This window comes from Zeugodacus cucurbitae, chromosome 4, assembly GCF_028554725.1.
Source record: "Zeugodacus cucurbitae isolate PBARC_wt_2022May chromosome 4, idZeuCucr1.2, whole genome shotgun sequence".
In the NCBI taxonomy this organism is placed as follows: Eukaryota; Metazoa; Arthropoda; class Insecta; order Diptera; family Tephritidae; genus Zeugodacus; species Zeugodacus cucurbitae.
Genome location: NC_071669.1, coordinates 66194168 through 66210001, shown reverse-complemented (window position 1 = coordinate 66210001; position 15834 = coordinate 66194168). Strand labels below are relative to the sequence as shown.

General features: G+C 37.0%; 2 protein-coding genes across 3 annotated transcripts; both read left to right on the top strand.

Moving 5' to 3' along the window:
- Positions 1-2682: 2682 nt before the first annotated feature.
- On the top strand, positions 2683-6072 carry LOC105214717 (immunoglobulin A1 protease autotransporter). Its single transcript, XM_054229187.1, has 2 exons — positions 2683-2757; positions 2902-6072. The coding sequence occupies exons 1-2, from the start codon at positions 2755-2757 to the stop codon at positions 5512-5514; spliced, it is 2616 nt and encodes an 871-aa protein (XP_054085162.1). The 5' UTR covers positions 2683-2754; the 3' UTR covers positions 5515-6072.
- Positions 5942-12887, top strand: LOC105214725 (uncharacterized). 2 transcript variants are annotated; one of them, XM_011188306.3, is made up of 3 exons: positions 5942-6079; positions 12193-12276; positions 12376-12887. In XM_011188306.3, exons 1-3 carry the CDS (start codon positions 6034-6036, stop codon positions 12531-12533), a joined length of 288 nt encoding a protein of 95 aa, XP_011186608.1. In that variant the 5' UTR covers positions 5942-6033; the 3' UTR covers positions 12534-12887. The 2 variants fall into 2 exon arrangements, with proteins under 2 accessions (XP_011186608.1, XP_054085163.1); XM_054229188.1 differs by having other exon boundaries at positions 5975-6111.
- The last annotated feature ends 2947 nt before the right edge of the window (positions 12888-15834 follow it).

Genomic DNA, 15834 nt, shown 5'->3' with positions numbered 1-15834 from the left:
TTAATTTGAAAACAGCTACTGAGATGGTTAGACATTTTCTGTAAATCCCTATTCAGTACAAATATCTCCATGAATCGCAAAATCCCGAAGCAACGAATCACTCTCTTTCGTTCTCTAGTATATAATTTCATTATACGATTTTTTAGACGAGATTTATTACAGTCGGTGTCAAGAACTCTACATAATTTACTTATTCCGAATTTTATGCAACAGGTTACGAATAAGTACAAAAAATAAATGTTCTTCCCGCTTAAAAACATCAAGGACAAATTTCATCTATAGAAAAAGTTATTGATGATTTGGGGATCGCTTTTTCGGTAGTTTCAAACTTTACTATTTACTTTGAAATTTTAAGGAAGTAAACGGTTATAGAGTTTTCCATGATATTTCACTGATCCTAAAGACCCAGGAAGACCTGTGAATCATGGAATACATCGAGTTAGACCGGCATGTGGCATCTCGTGCCATCGCCCAGGAGATGGGAGTTAGTCACCAAACCATTTTAAACCATCTGCAGAAGGCTGGATACACAAAAAAGCTTGATGTTTAGGTGCCGCATGATTTGACACAAACAACCTTCTGGACCGAATCAACGCCTGCGATATGCTGCTGAAACGGAACGAACTCGACCCTTGAAGCGGAAGGTGGCGGACTGGCGACAAAAAATGGATCACATACGACAATATCAAGCGAAAACGGTCGTGCTCAAAGGCCGGTCAATCGTCCCAAACAATGACCAAGCCGGGATTGACGGCCAGGAAGGTTTTACTGTGTGTTTGGTGGGATTGAAAGGGAATCATCCACTATGAGCTGCTCCCATTGGCCAGGCGCTTGATTCTACCATATACTGCGAACAACTGGACCGCTTGAAGCAGGCGACCGACCAGAAGCGTCTAGAATTGGCCAACAGGAAGGGTGTAGTGTCCCACCAGGACAACGCCAAACCAGACACTTTGTTGATGACTCGTCAGAAGCTACGGAAGCTCGGATAGGAGGTTTTGTCCACCATATAGCTCAAAAGAGGCTTGTGAAAAGTGGCTGTCCGAGTTCTTCCCAAATAAGGAGGGGCTTCTACTGGGGGTGTATTAAGAAGTTGCCGTCTAGATGTAAACATCTAACATCTACAACATCAGCAAATCTGTTGATAATTCCTAAAATTAAATATATAACATTATTTGTAGACATACAGCAACACCCTGTATTCAACATAATTACACTTGAAATATTGTGATTCTAAACGTTTAAGCGTAAACAAGCTCATTAGAATGATTGCGAAATTCCAAAGCATCACATTTGACACAAGAAAATACCCACCGATGCAAAAAAAAATTATTATAATTGTTCTAACGAGTTACCCGCTATGACGTTGTGTGCGAACTTCCGGAAGCGTTTGCCAAACGCGAACTCCATTGATTGCTACTCGATTCCTATTTACGATGTTTTTTTTTCGGGGTTTTGGACAAAGATGTGAACTTTTGTGCGCACTCACATACATATATGTAGATATGTAAATATATAAACTGTTATTTGTATCAATTATATGCATATTAATGCATGTGTATGTGTGTATGTATGTTTAGGAATGCTGACAGTGCAAAAACGGCTGATGACCGACCGGCAAGCTGAATGGCAGATTTAAATGCGACGCTGAAGGTATTTGCGACGCCAAGCGTTTAAGCGTACATATGTACATACTTATGTAAGCTTGTTCACTTAAGTGTTAGCGCATGGCTACAAATGAATGTAAATACAACGAAATTTAGATGAACGACACAGTATTAACTTTTTTTCCATTTTGTTTATTTATTATTATAATTTTATTTGTTTGTTAATTTCTGAATTATTTTTGCAAAAAAAATGAAAATAAACAATGGATATTGAAATAAACTCTAAATCCGTCTTGAATAGTGTCCGTCAACATGAATGGGGCACAAATAAAATATGGAAATAAAAAAGAAAACAAAACACGAAAAAAGAATAAGAAAATAAAAAAAACATTATGGAAACAAAACACATGAAACACGCAAAAATTTTGAAGAACACCACTTGAAGACAATTGAAAGCTACATATGTTCGATTTGAACTTGAAAACAGGCTATAGAGCATCCGAATTGAATTGGTTGCGTTTTCCGCACCGCAATGCCTAAACATATGATATTGGAGAATACATAACAGATATAGATTACAAAAACAACAAAATGGGTTGAGCTTAGAGATCAACCGGCCGCTTTTCGTTACACTCAGCTGTCTCTTTTTGTATGTGTGTGTATGTATGTCCATATATTTGTTGTTATACCAGTAACAACGCTTTCAACACCGCTATATTTAACAATTTATTTACTTTCGATTTTTTCTTGCCATAATTGAGCAGTGGGCGCTCGCTGATAGCACCATAATTAAGTAACAAATTAACTACAACAACAAGTATATGCGGCGTATAAACTGAAAATAAACGTTTCAAAACGCTGAAGCTACACTTCAGCTCATTTGGGATGTGCTCTAAACGACCATACTCAACACCAGATGTGTTGTATGTATGTATGTATATCGAAGTGTAATCAAACTAAAGTGTACGTAATTGCACATGCGTAGTCACATACACACACGCATACACTTGCAATTTATTTGCTCATATTTCGGTAATTATATTTAAATTTACACAAAATATTTTTGGGTATAAATAACATGTACTTTTTGCAATTAAAGCATAACACATTCTTACCTTCAATCATTAAGTAGCATTAAACAGCAATAATGGTAAGCTGAATCCGTAACAGTAAAACCATGCAAAGGCTGCGCTTTTTCAAAGGATAGCGAAAGCGTAGCATCAACGCCTAAAAGCATTCCAAAAAATAAAAAAATAATATTAATAACACAAACTATTTTTTCCCCGTTTTGCAGAGATTCCTTGCGATTGCATTTGCTGTGATAGCAGTTGTTCGTGCGGCCACATTGCCGGCCGACTATCTGCCACCCGTTGTGGATAACAGTTTGCCTGTACAGGAATATTTAGCGCCAGTTACCGATGTCGCACAAGATCAAACCGTGCTAGCCGATGATGGTTACCGTTATAAGGCAGTACATCGTCTTAAGCTACGTCATCGTCGTGATGTAAATGAATTACCTGAAAATGAGTACCTGCCACCTGCTGAGGAAGCCCAAAACAGCGCTGTGGAAGAATCAGTTGAGCCTGCTGCTGAGGTGAAAACCGATTTGGCTGATGATGGTTACCGTTACAAAACTGTCCGTCGTTTGAAATACCGCAAGCGCCGTGATGTTGATGAAGTCCCACAAAACGAATACCTCCCACCCACTGAGGAAGCTCAAGAATCCGTTGTCGCTGAGGTTGCTGAATCCGCTGAGCCCGCTGCTGAGGAAGGAACTGAATTGGCTGCTGATGGTTATCGTTACAAAACTGTCCGTCGTTTGAAATACCGCAAGCGCCGTGATGTTGATGATGTCCCACAAAACGAATACCTCCCACCCACTGAGGAAGCTCAAGAATCCGTTGTCGCTGAGGTTGCTGAATCACCTGAGCCCGCTGCTGAGGAAGGAACTGAATTGGCTGCTGATGGTTACCGTTACAAAACCGTCCGCCGTTTGAAATACCGCAAGCGCCGTGATGTTGATGAAGTCCCACAAAACGAATACCTCCCACCCACTGAGGAAGCTCAAGAATCCGTTGTCGCTGAGGTTGCTGAATCTGCTGATCCCGCTGCTGAGGAAGGAACTGAATTGGCTGCTGATGGTTACCGTTACAAAACTGTCCGTCGTTTGAAATACCGCAAGCGCCGTGATGTTGATGATGTCCCACAAAACGAATACCTCCCACCCACTGAGGAAGCTCAAGAATCCGTTGTCGCTGAGGTTGCTGAATCCGCTGAGCCCGCTGCTGAGGAAGGAACTGAATTGGCTGCTGATGGTTATCGTTACAAAACTGTCCGTCGTTTGAAATACCGCAAGCGCCGTGATGTTGATGAACTCCCACAAAACGAATACCTCCCACCCACTGAGGAAGCTCAAGAATCCGTTGTCGCTGAGGTCGCTGAATCCGCTGAGCCCGCTGCTGAGGAAGGAACTGAATTGGCTGCTGATGGTTACCGTTACAAAGCTGTCCGTCGTTTGAAATACCGCAAGCGTCGTGATGTTGATGAAGTCCCACAAAACGAATACCTTCCTCCCACTGAGGAAGCTCAAGAATCCGTTGTCGCTGAGGTTGCTGAACCTACTGAGCCCGCTGCTGAGGAAGGAACTGAATTGGCTGCTGATGGTTACCGTTACAAAGCTGTCCGTCGTTTGAAATACCGCAAGCGCCGTGATGTTGATGAAGTCCCACAAAACGAATACCTCCCACCCACTGATGAAGCTCAAGAGTCCGTTGTCGCTGAGGTTGCTGAATCTGCTGAGCCCGCTGCTGAGGAAGGAACTGAATTGGCTGATGATGGTTACCGTTACAAAACCGTCCGTCGTCTGAAATACCGCAAGCGCCGTGATGTTGATGAAGTCCCACAAAACGAATACCTCCCACCCACTGAGGAAGCTCAAGAGTCCGTTGTCGCTGAGGTTGCTGAATCTGTTGAGCCCGCTGCTGAGGAAGGAACTGAATTGGCTGCTGATGGTTACCGTTACAAAACCGTCCGTCGTCTAAAATACCGCAAGCGCCGTGATGTTGACGAAGTCCCACAAAACGAATACCTCCCACCCACTGAGGAAGCTCAAGAATCCGTTGTCGCTGAGGTTGCTGAATCTGCTGAGCCCGCTGTTGAGGAAGGAACTGAATTGGCTGCTGATGGTTACCATTACAAAACTGCCCGTCGCTTGAAATACCGCAAGCGCCGTGATGTTGATGAAGTCCCACAAAACGAATACCTCCCACCCACTGAGGAAGCTCAAGAATCCGTTGTCGCTGAGGTTGCTGAATCTGCTGAGCCCGCTGCTGAGGAAGGAACTGAATTGGCTGCTGATGGTTATCGTTACAAAACTGTCCGTCGCTTGAAATACCGCAAGCGCCGTGATGTTGATGAAGTCCCACAAAACGAATACCTCCCACCCACTGAGGAAGCTCAAGAATCCGTTGTCGCTGAGGTTGCTGAATCTGCTGAGCCCGCTGCTGAGGAAGGAACTGAATTGGCTGCTGATGGTTATCGTTACAAAACTGTCCGTCGCTTGAAATACCGCAAGCGCCGTGATGTTAATGAACTTCCACAAAACGAATATCTCCCACCTGTTGAGGAAGCTCAAGAAACAGCTGTTACTGAGGTCGCTGAACCCGCTGAGCCAGCAGCTGATGATGCTACCGTTTTAGCTGATGACGGTTACCGATACAAAGTGGTGCGTCGGTTGAAATATCGTCATCGTCGTGATGTGAATGAACTGCCCGCTAATGAGTATCTGCCACCAACTGAGGAAGGTCAAGAAGTTGCGGAGCAGCAACCTGAAGAAGAAACAGCTGCGCTTGCTGACGATGGATATCGGTACAAAACTGTGCGTCGTTTGAAATATCGCCGTCATTAGTTAAATCAATTGCATTTTAAGAAACATACATAGGAACAAAAGCTATTATTCATGTACATAAAACATATAGGCAAAGGTAAACACATTAGATATGAAGGGAAGAATGAAGTGAATCACGAAAAAACATAAACAAAATTAAAAAAATAAAACGAAAAATATTTCAAAATAAAACAAAAACGATTACTCATTGTTGGGGTATTTAACATGTAATGGATTATCAATTACTGTGCATAGCAGTTTGAAAGCTAGCGGTAGAAAGTTTGCTTTCAGTACACGTTCATAACATGGCATGGCATATCTGTGTGGCTTATCTTATCACTTCCAGTGTAGGAATTGCCTGGAATGCTTATCATACTTCCACTAAGAGACCTTACTATCGCATGCTGCTATTCGCCAGTTTAACGAAGACCGTCAAAGAAATCTTACTTAATTTTAGAAACGACTCGTGCTTTATATAAGTGCAACGAAGTATTTATTTTTTATTTTTATAAATTCTGTATCAGCGGAAGTTATTACAAAATGCATTTGGTGAAAAAGAGTGCTACTTATTTGGTGATCTTTCTGGGTAAAAATGAGTTCTATTGTTATAAGTATTAAGTATGTAATGCTGCTCATTATGTTTGACCTATATATTTAAGTATATACATATTTACTTACATATGTACATTCATTGTTATTACGAAATTTTGTGCGTTATGGGTAACTAGCTTGCGTTTTGAAATACTCTACACCTGCTGGCTAAAAAAGTGAACCTCTACAAACATTTTTTCTATGCTTATCAGTGGCGGTTTGTATTTATTTACAAAAGATAAGCAAAACAAAGGTGACTCACTTTACAAAAAAACGATATTGCACATACATAAACTACAGTTATTGTTAGTCATTTAGCTCGTAGAATTCGTAATGTGGCCATAAAAAGTGTTGAATAAATAGAAGTTATGCTAGAATATTTCAGCACATGTGAATTAAAGTAAGAATGCGAGTAAAAATTGATATGGGTATATGCCAACATGTGTAGATATGTATACGAATGAGGTCATCATTGAAGGTACAAATGCATTAAATATTATTATTATAAATATAGTGAATGTTACTAAAAAATACATACTTGCATACAAATACGAAATTTGGTATGAAACATGTCCAAAGCTTATCTTTTGATGTCATACATACATTCATATGATAAGATTTTTAATGAATTTTTTGTTAAAAAATATATAATAATTGATTCATTATATTATAATAGTTAAGGTTTTCACTTTCAGTCTTTTCGGTTTTCGAGAAGTTCAATTAAAAAAAACATAATCCAAGCTATACAGCTGAAGAGAGTAATTACTCTGTTTACCACCAATTGGTGGTCTTAGTAATGTGATATGAACACATGCTATTGCTACTCTCAAAGAGATTATGCCAGTTTATACCAGTTCGTGTTCTCTGCACCACTTCCGAAGGTGTGACAAATCAAAGAAAACTGTTTTGTCATAGAAACATTGGGATTACTTAAGCAGTTAAATTAATACTTTTAAAGCCTATATTCACAACATGAGTATGTGAAAAAACTCGGTTAGTCAATATCGATTTAAATTTTATAAAGAAATGTTATCAGAAAGTCAGTTAGCATTCATAATTGTATGAAATTATACGTAATCCATGTTGTTAGAAAAAAATCCAAACTAATCAAATATTTCGAAGAATCAATCTGTATGTGTTTCTTAGGAAAACCTACCCTTTCTCACTTCTACTCTAAATATTTTTTAATAAAAATTAATGAACATATTTGGATAATTTACTCATAACTAGATTAGGTTAAATGACTGATCCAATGGATCTCACTTATATAGCTAAAATCGCCAATATTTTGTGATACCGCAAATTCGTAAATATAGGCATTCAAGTGTCAATAAAGCGAATTAAAGTAAGCCTGCTTTTTGAGGCGCTTAACATCTAAGCGATCGATGATCTACAATCTATAACTTCACAAAACAATTACAGATTTTGGTGGACTTAAGGTTCTCTCAATGTCTTTTTAGAAATCGGGGGTATGATTTTCGAAAATTAATTTTTTTTGTAACTTCAACTAGTTTTCTTTAGTAAAAAAAATTATTTATGTTGCGATACTTAAAATTACGAGTATATTTAATTTTCAAATACGTACAAATATATACATACTACGGCTCTTAAAATTATTCGAATAACCCGAAAACCGATTTTTTCAAATATCCGATTTGTAACCGTTCATATAAATATTAATCGATTAATACTATTCGAATAGTCGTAACAAGTGAGTTTCACTTTTTCAATAAAAATAGAAATTTAATGAACTTCTACTATTTGAATAGTCGGAAATGAGCTGTTAATCGAATAGTCGACAACTTACGACTATCCGGATACTGCAAGTCGAATATTATTATTCAAATAATGCCCTATTCGGTTAATTCGGTTAGTCGATTAGTCGAATACCAATACATGCACAATACATACACTACAATACAAAATTTTGTTAGGTGGCAAAATTTGATTTATGCCTCAAGCAGAATGGGACCTAGCCAAAATTTTTAGAAGTGATGGATGTCACCGTCAATAAATACTCGTAAAATATACTCAAGAGCTTTCAAAAACACGCAAAATAACTAAGTAGCATTTCAAAATAAAATCATACAGTAGTTCCACAAAAAGCGTAACATTTCCGTTACGGGCACCGAATGCAACTATTGTCAGATTTCCATATGTAATAAACTGTTATTTCGAAGTTGCAGGCAAAAATATACGAAATCGGCACAAAAAGGAAGAAAAAGGTAGAAAATAAATTTGAACAACAAATTTATGTGAATAGGCTTAAAGTGTTACTGATGTGATTGTAAAAACAATAACAACAATGCGAACAAGAAAGCTTAGTTTCTACATAAATTAAATCGCAACAGCCGCTTACACACGCTCACCTAGAATAACAAAATAGAATTATGCAATGCAAACGCCAGCAAAGCGCTGATAAAAAATGTGGACTCCAGTGCGCTGCAGTTGGCACAGCTGCAACGCGCGCTGGCAGGGCGTTGTCCAACACCGGAGGTTAACCAATTTTTATGGGCGTAGACAACGCGTACGCACCTGGACCTGCACCATCATTTGTGTCGGCCAGCCACAACAACAACATCAGCACATTGCCAGCATATTATTTTCTTTTCTCTAGAATTTTCTTCTTTTTTTTTGTGTTTGCATTGACCACTGTGGCAGCACTGTGTTGTTGTTGTTATATTGCACGTAACTGTAACTGGAGCGGATGCTGACGGTACGCAAGTGCACGACGTTGATAGTGACACTGATGATGATGAACTGTTTTTTGCGTTTTTACTGCACCTTTTTGTTTGGGTCAGAAAATGGCTTTTATTTATCGAGTTCCGCTACATTTTTCGTCGTTCATTCTGTTCTATTTAACTTCCATTTTTGTGTGCTTACCACCATTCGCACGAGGTTTACTTTATGCAGTTGTTGATGTCGTTTTTTCCTTTTTTACCTGTGCATTCCCGCATTGCGTAAGTAATGGCTTTTTATGCAGATTTTTCCGGTGCGCTTCATCGACATTAATGCACTGACGGCATATGTCGGTCCAGTCGCCATGATTTACATTTGTTTCAATGTATGTATGAATACTTGTTATATTAGTGAAAAAAGTAATGGCAGCATAGCAGCTTCCATGTAACGGGTGATTTTTTTGAGGTTAGGATTTTCATGCATTAGTATTTGACAGATCACGTGGGATTTCAGACATGGTGTCAAAGAGAAAGATGCTCAGTATGCTTTGACATTTCATCATGAATAGACTTACTAACGAGCAACGCTTGCAAATCATTGAATTTTATTACCAAAATCAGTGTTCGGTTCGAAATGTGTTTCGCGCTTTACGTCCGATTTATGGTCTACATAATCGACCAAGTGAGCAAACAATTAATGCGATTGTGACCAAGTTTCGCACTCAGTTTACTTTATTGGACATTAAACCAACCACACGAATGCGTACAGTGCGTACAGAAGAGAATATTGCGTCTGTTTCTGAGAGTGTGGCTGAAGACCGTGAAATGTCGATTCGTCGCCGTTCGCAGCAATTGGGTTTGTGTTATTCGACCACATGGAAGATTTTACGCAAAGATCTTGGTGTAAAACCGTATAAAATACAGCTCGTGCAAGAACTGAAGCCGAACGATCTGCCACAACGTCGAATTTTCAGTGAATGGGCCCTAGAAAAGTTGGCAGAAAATCCGCTTTTTTATCGACAAATTTTGTTCAGCGATGAGGCTCATTTCTGGTTGAATGGCTACGTAAATAAGCAAAATTGCCGCATTTGGGGTGAAGAGCAACCAGAAGCCGTTCAAGAACTGCCCATGCATCCCGAAAAATGCACTGTTTGGTGTGGTTTGTACGCTGGTGGAATCATTGGACCGTATTTTTTCAAAGATGCTGTTGGACGCAACGTTACGGTGAATGGCGATCGCTATCGTTCGATGCTAACAAACTTTTTGTTGCCAAAAATGGAAGAACTGAACTTGGTTGACATGTGGTTTCAACAAGATGGCGCTACATGCCACACAGCTCGCGATTCTATGGCCATTTTGAGGGAAAACTTCGGAGAACAATTCATCTCAAGAAATGGACCCGTAAGTTGGCCACCAAGATCATGCGATTTAACGCCTTTAGACTATTTTTTGTGGGGCTACGTCAAGTCTAAAGTCTACAGAAATAAGCCAGCAACTATTCCAGCTTTGGAAGACAACATTTCCGAAGAAATTCGGGCTATTCCGGCCGAAATGCTCGAAAAAGTTGCCCAAAATTGGACTTTCCGAATGGACCACCTAAGACGCAGCCGCGGTCAACATTTAAATGAAATTAAAAAAGTAAATGTCATGAACCAATCTAACGTTTCAAATAAAGAACCGATGAGATTTTGCAAATTTTATGCGTTTTTTTTTTTAAAAAAAGTTATCAAGCTCTTAAAAAAATCACCCTTTATAAGCTCTATCATTGTCAGTAGCTGCAAGCGTTGTTAGTTGCAGGCGGTAATGAATTTTTAGAATTTATTGCACTCGGATTAGGTAACTCAAATATAAAATATTTGCATTGTATTTTGACTCTTGCAAGTTCACAAAATTTTTATGAGAGAGCACTATAATTGAAACTATATTTTTTATGATTGGACCTAACTTTCAAAAGATATAAAAAATATATTTTTTGGGTGACAGAGAATCTATATACATATATTAGGTTGTCAAATATCCGCTATTTTGTCTTTTGAATCTCGTGGGTATGTATAAAGCGCTACAGAGCTCGTATCTGGCAATACTATACATCTTTGAAAGGACTTGACATAACCTACAAAACGACGCTATTCATAATTACTTCGGATAATGTGTTCAACAGTTATAGACGTGGAAACATGGCGTTCACTAACACCGAAATTCACGAATTTTAAAGTTTTGCTTCGTTAAAGGCAGATCCGCTAGAGAAACGTTCCGTTAGGTTAATGGTGTTTTGGGGGATGGTACTCTAACACTTCGAACTGCGGAAGAATGGTTTCGACGATTCAGAGCGGGTGAAAACGGCACCATGGGCAGCCAGCGGAAGACCTGTGACGACAAATACCGATTAAATCATGGAAAACATCGAGTTAGACCTGCATGTGGCGGATCGTGACATCGCCCAGAAGATGGGAGTTTGTCACCAAATCATTTGAAACTATCTGCAGAAGGCTGGATACACAAAAAAGCTTGATGTTTGAATGCCGCATAATTTGACGCAAAAAACCTTCTGAACCGAATCAACGCCTGTGATATGCTGCTGAAACGGAATGAACTCGACCCATTTTTGAAGCGGATGATGACTGGCGACGAAAAATGGATCACATACGACAATATCAAGCGAAAACGGTCGTGGTCGAAGGCCGGTGAATCGTCCCAAACAGTGGCCAAGCCGTGATTGACGGCCAGGAAGGTTTTGCTGTGTGTTTTGGTTGGATTGGAAGGGCTTCATTCACTATGAGCTGCTTCTACTGCGAACAATTAGACCGTTTGAAGCAGGCGATCGACCAGAAGCGTCCAAAATTGGCCAACAGGAAGGGTGTAGTGTTCCACCAAGACAACTCCAGACCACACACTTCGTTGATGACTCGGCAGAAGATACGGGAGCTCGGATGGGACGTTTTATTGCATCAACCATATAGCCCGTACATATCGCCAAATGATTACCACCTGTTCCTGTCCATGGCGAACGCCCTTGGGGGTGTAAAGTTAAACTCAAAAGAGGTTTGAGAAAAGTGGCTGTCCGAGTTCTTCGCAAATAAGGAGAGGGGCTTCTACGAGAGGGGTATTATGAAGTTGCCGTCTAGATGAAAAAAGATTATCGAACGAAACGGCACATATTTGAACTAAATCTTATCACTATAACAATTTTAATAAAGCATTGAATAAAGAGCGAAAAAGCGGAAGTGATATATTTGAAACTAATATTATATCAAAGTATTTCTCACTTCGATCGATTTATACACTTTTGCTTCAATAATTTCATAGTTAAGAATTTTTATGAACAAAGCTCTGAGTGCTAGAGCATCATATTAAATAATTTAGTTTCTAAATTAAATTAAAAATGTTTCTAAATTCTCATTAATATTATTAATTTTATATTTATTTTTAGTGCTACTTGCTTTCTGCACACAGGAATCGGAGGCGACCAGACGTGTAATGCGCGGACGTAGAACACTTACGCGTCGCTACTTTAGTAAGTTGAATAACAACAAGAACGAGTTACACACGAACTTAGCACTTCCTTACCTTTTTTATATTTATTTTTATTACTTTAAATTTTTTTCCTTTCCAGCTGGTCTCGCTATTCCTGGCTGGCTACTCGCCGTACTCATAGGCATTGCCGAACTCATACTCGGCGGTGCGCTCTACTTAGTCTTGAATCGCATGATACTTGCCAAGTCCACACAGGAGACGAACACATACACACCAGCGAAACAACAAGAAGTTTAAACGAAAGTTTTCGAATCTAACATTAAATAAAAGATAAATGAAATTCTGTATGAACTAGACACATTCATAAATAGGCAACTGCAATAAAAATAAGTCAACAAAAACAATAAACACAATACAATATACAGAGTTATATGGGAAACCTCACAGCCAAACTGGTGACTGATTCAAACGACCTGATATGCAGTGTATATCATTAACATTAGTAATAACATTATTTATATTTTTTGTAATTAATGACAATAGCAAATAACCATTACCATACCAACAAAGAAAGCTTTAACTCAAGCGCATTCATTTCGATTGTTATTTTTTTTTTATAAAATCATAATAAACGATCTTAAACGATCGGAACCGGTTTTTTATATTTTTATGGATGGATGTGTGTCAAGAATTTTTAATTGTCCCCAACTTACTGATGATTAAATTATATTTACAAATTGTTGCCATATTTTTGATGTTTATAAATGCTTCTCACAAAAAATCTGTCTCTCCGAAATATACCATATAATCTATATAAAAATATTACTATATATTCCGAAGAGACAGTACTCAATTTATACTCCCTTAAGTTGAGTGCTAGCATTTGAAGACCACACTAAATACACTCATATGTACATTACTGCATTCTCCCTCTTACTCCCTCTTACTTATCTATCTATAAGTATTTTCTACTAGACGTGCTTACTAAAACTTTTCCCTTTTCTCTTCTCCAACCTTTTGTAGCTTTGCTGCGCTTAGTGCAGCTGCTTATCTTGCATTAACTTTTGCAATTTTTCCCCAACATTTACCACTACATTATTATTTTCACTTTGGTTTTGGCTTTTCTTACTTCATTTTAGTTTCAATTTTTTCTTAATTTGTTTTTTGTTAATTAAAAACTTTACTTCTGCAGCAACCTCTGATAAATGCTCGTATAGTTTGTGCATTGTTGTAGTACGGCTGAGCTGAGCTGCGCTGAGCTGGAGTTTGCTCCTGTATGTACTTTGGCACTTTTCGCTTTAATGCTCTCTGTAGCCTTTTACCTTTTACACCACTTGCTATTTAATTAATAAATGTTTCGAAACCTTTCAAAACAACACAACTCAGCTCCATTGTGTTTGGTCAAAATATAACGGTAGTTTATATATATACTTATATAATATTTAAGATGTGTGGTGAGACGGGAGTGGGAATGAGGTGTGAATATACACAAGTAACGCAACAATGTAAAAACTAACTGTATAGCACTACTTCCTGGTTTTTAACAGTTTAAGTTCTAAGAAATTTTTAACAGTCGAACATATTTTTAAGGCGTGTTGCCAGCTGTTTAAATTTTTAAAACCAATGCAATTGATGAAATGAAAGTATTGTCACACGGCAAGGTTTAACATAATTTAAAAAATTTAATAAAAATTTAATAGGCTTACGAAAGCTGAAAGTTGCTCACAGAGTTGCCACTTGATGAAAATTCTAAAACCAATACAATTGATGAAGTAAAAGAATTGGTAAAAAATTAAAGGAAAATTTAAAAAGCTTATGAAAGGCTAATGTTGCTTACAGAGTTGCCACTTGTTGAAAATTATAAAATCAATAGAAAAATTTTGCAAAATAAAATTGGAATGTGGATATCAAACTGAAAGACTTAATCACACTTACAGTTGAATATTTTTTAGTAATATTGCCACCTGTTAAAAAAAAATAATTCAATAATAATTATTAGATAAATTAATTATTTGAATGTGGGTACCAAATACAGCATTAAATTTAAAATATTTTTTGGGTGAGTTGCCATCTGTTTATAAATGTAAATTTTATACCAAATATTTAAATTCGATAAAAATTAGGCAAAATTATTTATGAAATAATAGCTTAAATTTTATTTCGAACTCCACATACGAAAAAAGCACTCAAAAAAGTGTTTCTAGAATCAGAAAAGCAGAGATTTCGAGAATTCTTTTATTTTTCAGATTTTTTATCGCATGCGACTTTTGCACTTTGCAAACCATATTTGCGGTAATTCTCAAATTTTTTATAATTTTATCACTATTTCAGTGAAAACAGCAATTTTATAAAATAGTATACATACATAAGTACTTGAAGAGTATTTGTAGTAAATTCTTGGTAATACAACAATAATTCGCTTTAATCTCCAATTGTGTTTTCCATTTTATACGATTCAATGAATTTTATATTTTTAATTCAATACCCTCTTTGTTTGTTTGCATTGTGGCAGTAAATGCATTTGAGGCTTGTGCAATTGTTGTTGCAGCAATTTCAATAGTTTCAATAGACGACCGATTAAATGGAAAGTAAAGCAAAATAATAGAAATTTATACACACGTATAAACGTGTTTATGTATTTGACAAGCAATTTATAGCACAAGCCAATAATTTTATAAAACACTTTGTTTTTCTACTTTACCACAAATAAAAATATTACTTTAATTTCATTTCACTTATTTTTAATTTTTTTTTTTTTTTTATTTTTTTGTTTTTTGTTTTTAAGCACTTGTTTGTGACTTAATTTAGTTAGTTTAGTTTTTAATACAAATGTACCCATGACAATGCCATAAAACTGTAAATTTTAGTTTTTTTTTCGCTGGAGCGCAAATCAACTTCAAAGCAATATTATTTCATTGCCTTATTAGATGTTTCCAATAATTTTTATAAAATTTTAGCGATCAAAGAGTGAAAATTACCAATTTTATATGACAGAGACAGGTATTCAAATCAATGCGTCATTGCGTTATGTACATAAAAAGTAAAATTTTTTCAAAATTCGAAAGTTTCATAAAAATCTACAACAATAACTAGGAGAAATAAATCTACATATTCTAAAAAAATTTAATCACTAAATACAAATATCATAACAATATATAAGTATATCAAACAACTAGTGGACAGTGTACAATTTCATTCCAGAAATACTATAATGCAACACTGTATGTGTTCATAACTGGTACAGTATAAACGAAAAGTAATTATGAATGCGCTTACAGCAGATATTTTTATTTTCTAATGTGCGCCTGAAAGTATGCAACCAATTTTTTATATACCTTCTATATACATATGTGTATTAAATATTCAAAAGGTAAAGGGTGTTTTTTTGGAGGTATATTTTTATATTAAATAAAGAGAGAGAAATAAAGAGATTTTTATTTAAAAATCTAGCCTTCTGTAAATTTTGTCTATCGAAACAGTTCACGAATAATTTTCTTGTAGCATTTTCAAGAATAAGCAAGCTTGATACCACCTGAAAAAATCGATTTTTATTTATTTAATACGAACCTATAACTATTCAAGAATGTTCCTTTAAAAC

Excerpts from the sequence above, each read along its gene's own strand:
- LOC105214725 (XM_011188306.3), top strand. The coding sequence starts at position 6,034 with ATGCATTTGGTGAAAAAGAGTGCTACTTATTTGGTGATCTTTCTGG. Across the intron at positions 6,080-12,192 it reads TTATTTGGTGATCTTTCTGG|TGCTACTTGCTTTCTGCACA; the intron begins GTAAAAATGAGT and ends ATTTATTTTTAG. Across the intron at positions 12,277-12,375 it reads ACTTACGCGTCGCTACTTTA|CTGGTCTCGCTATTCCTGGC; the intron begins GTAAGTTGAATA and ends TTTCCTTTCCAG.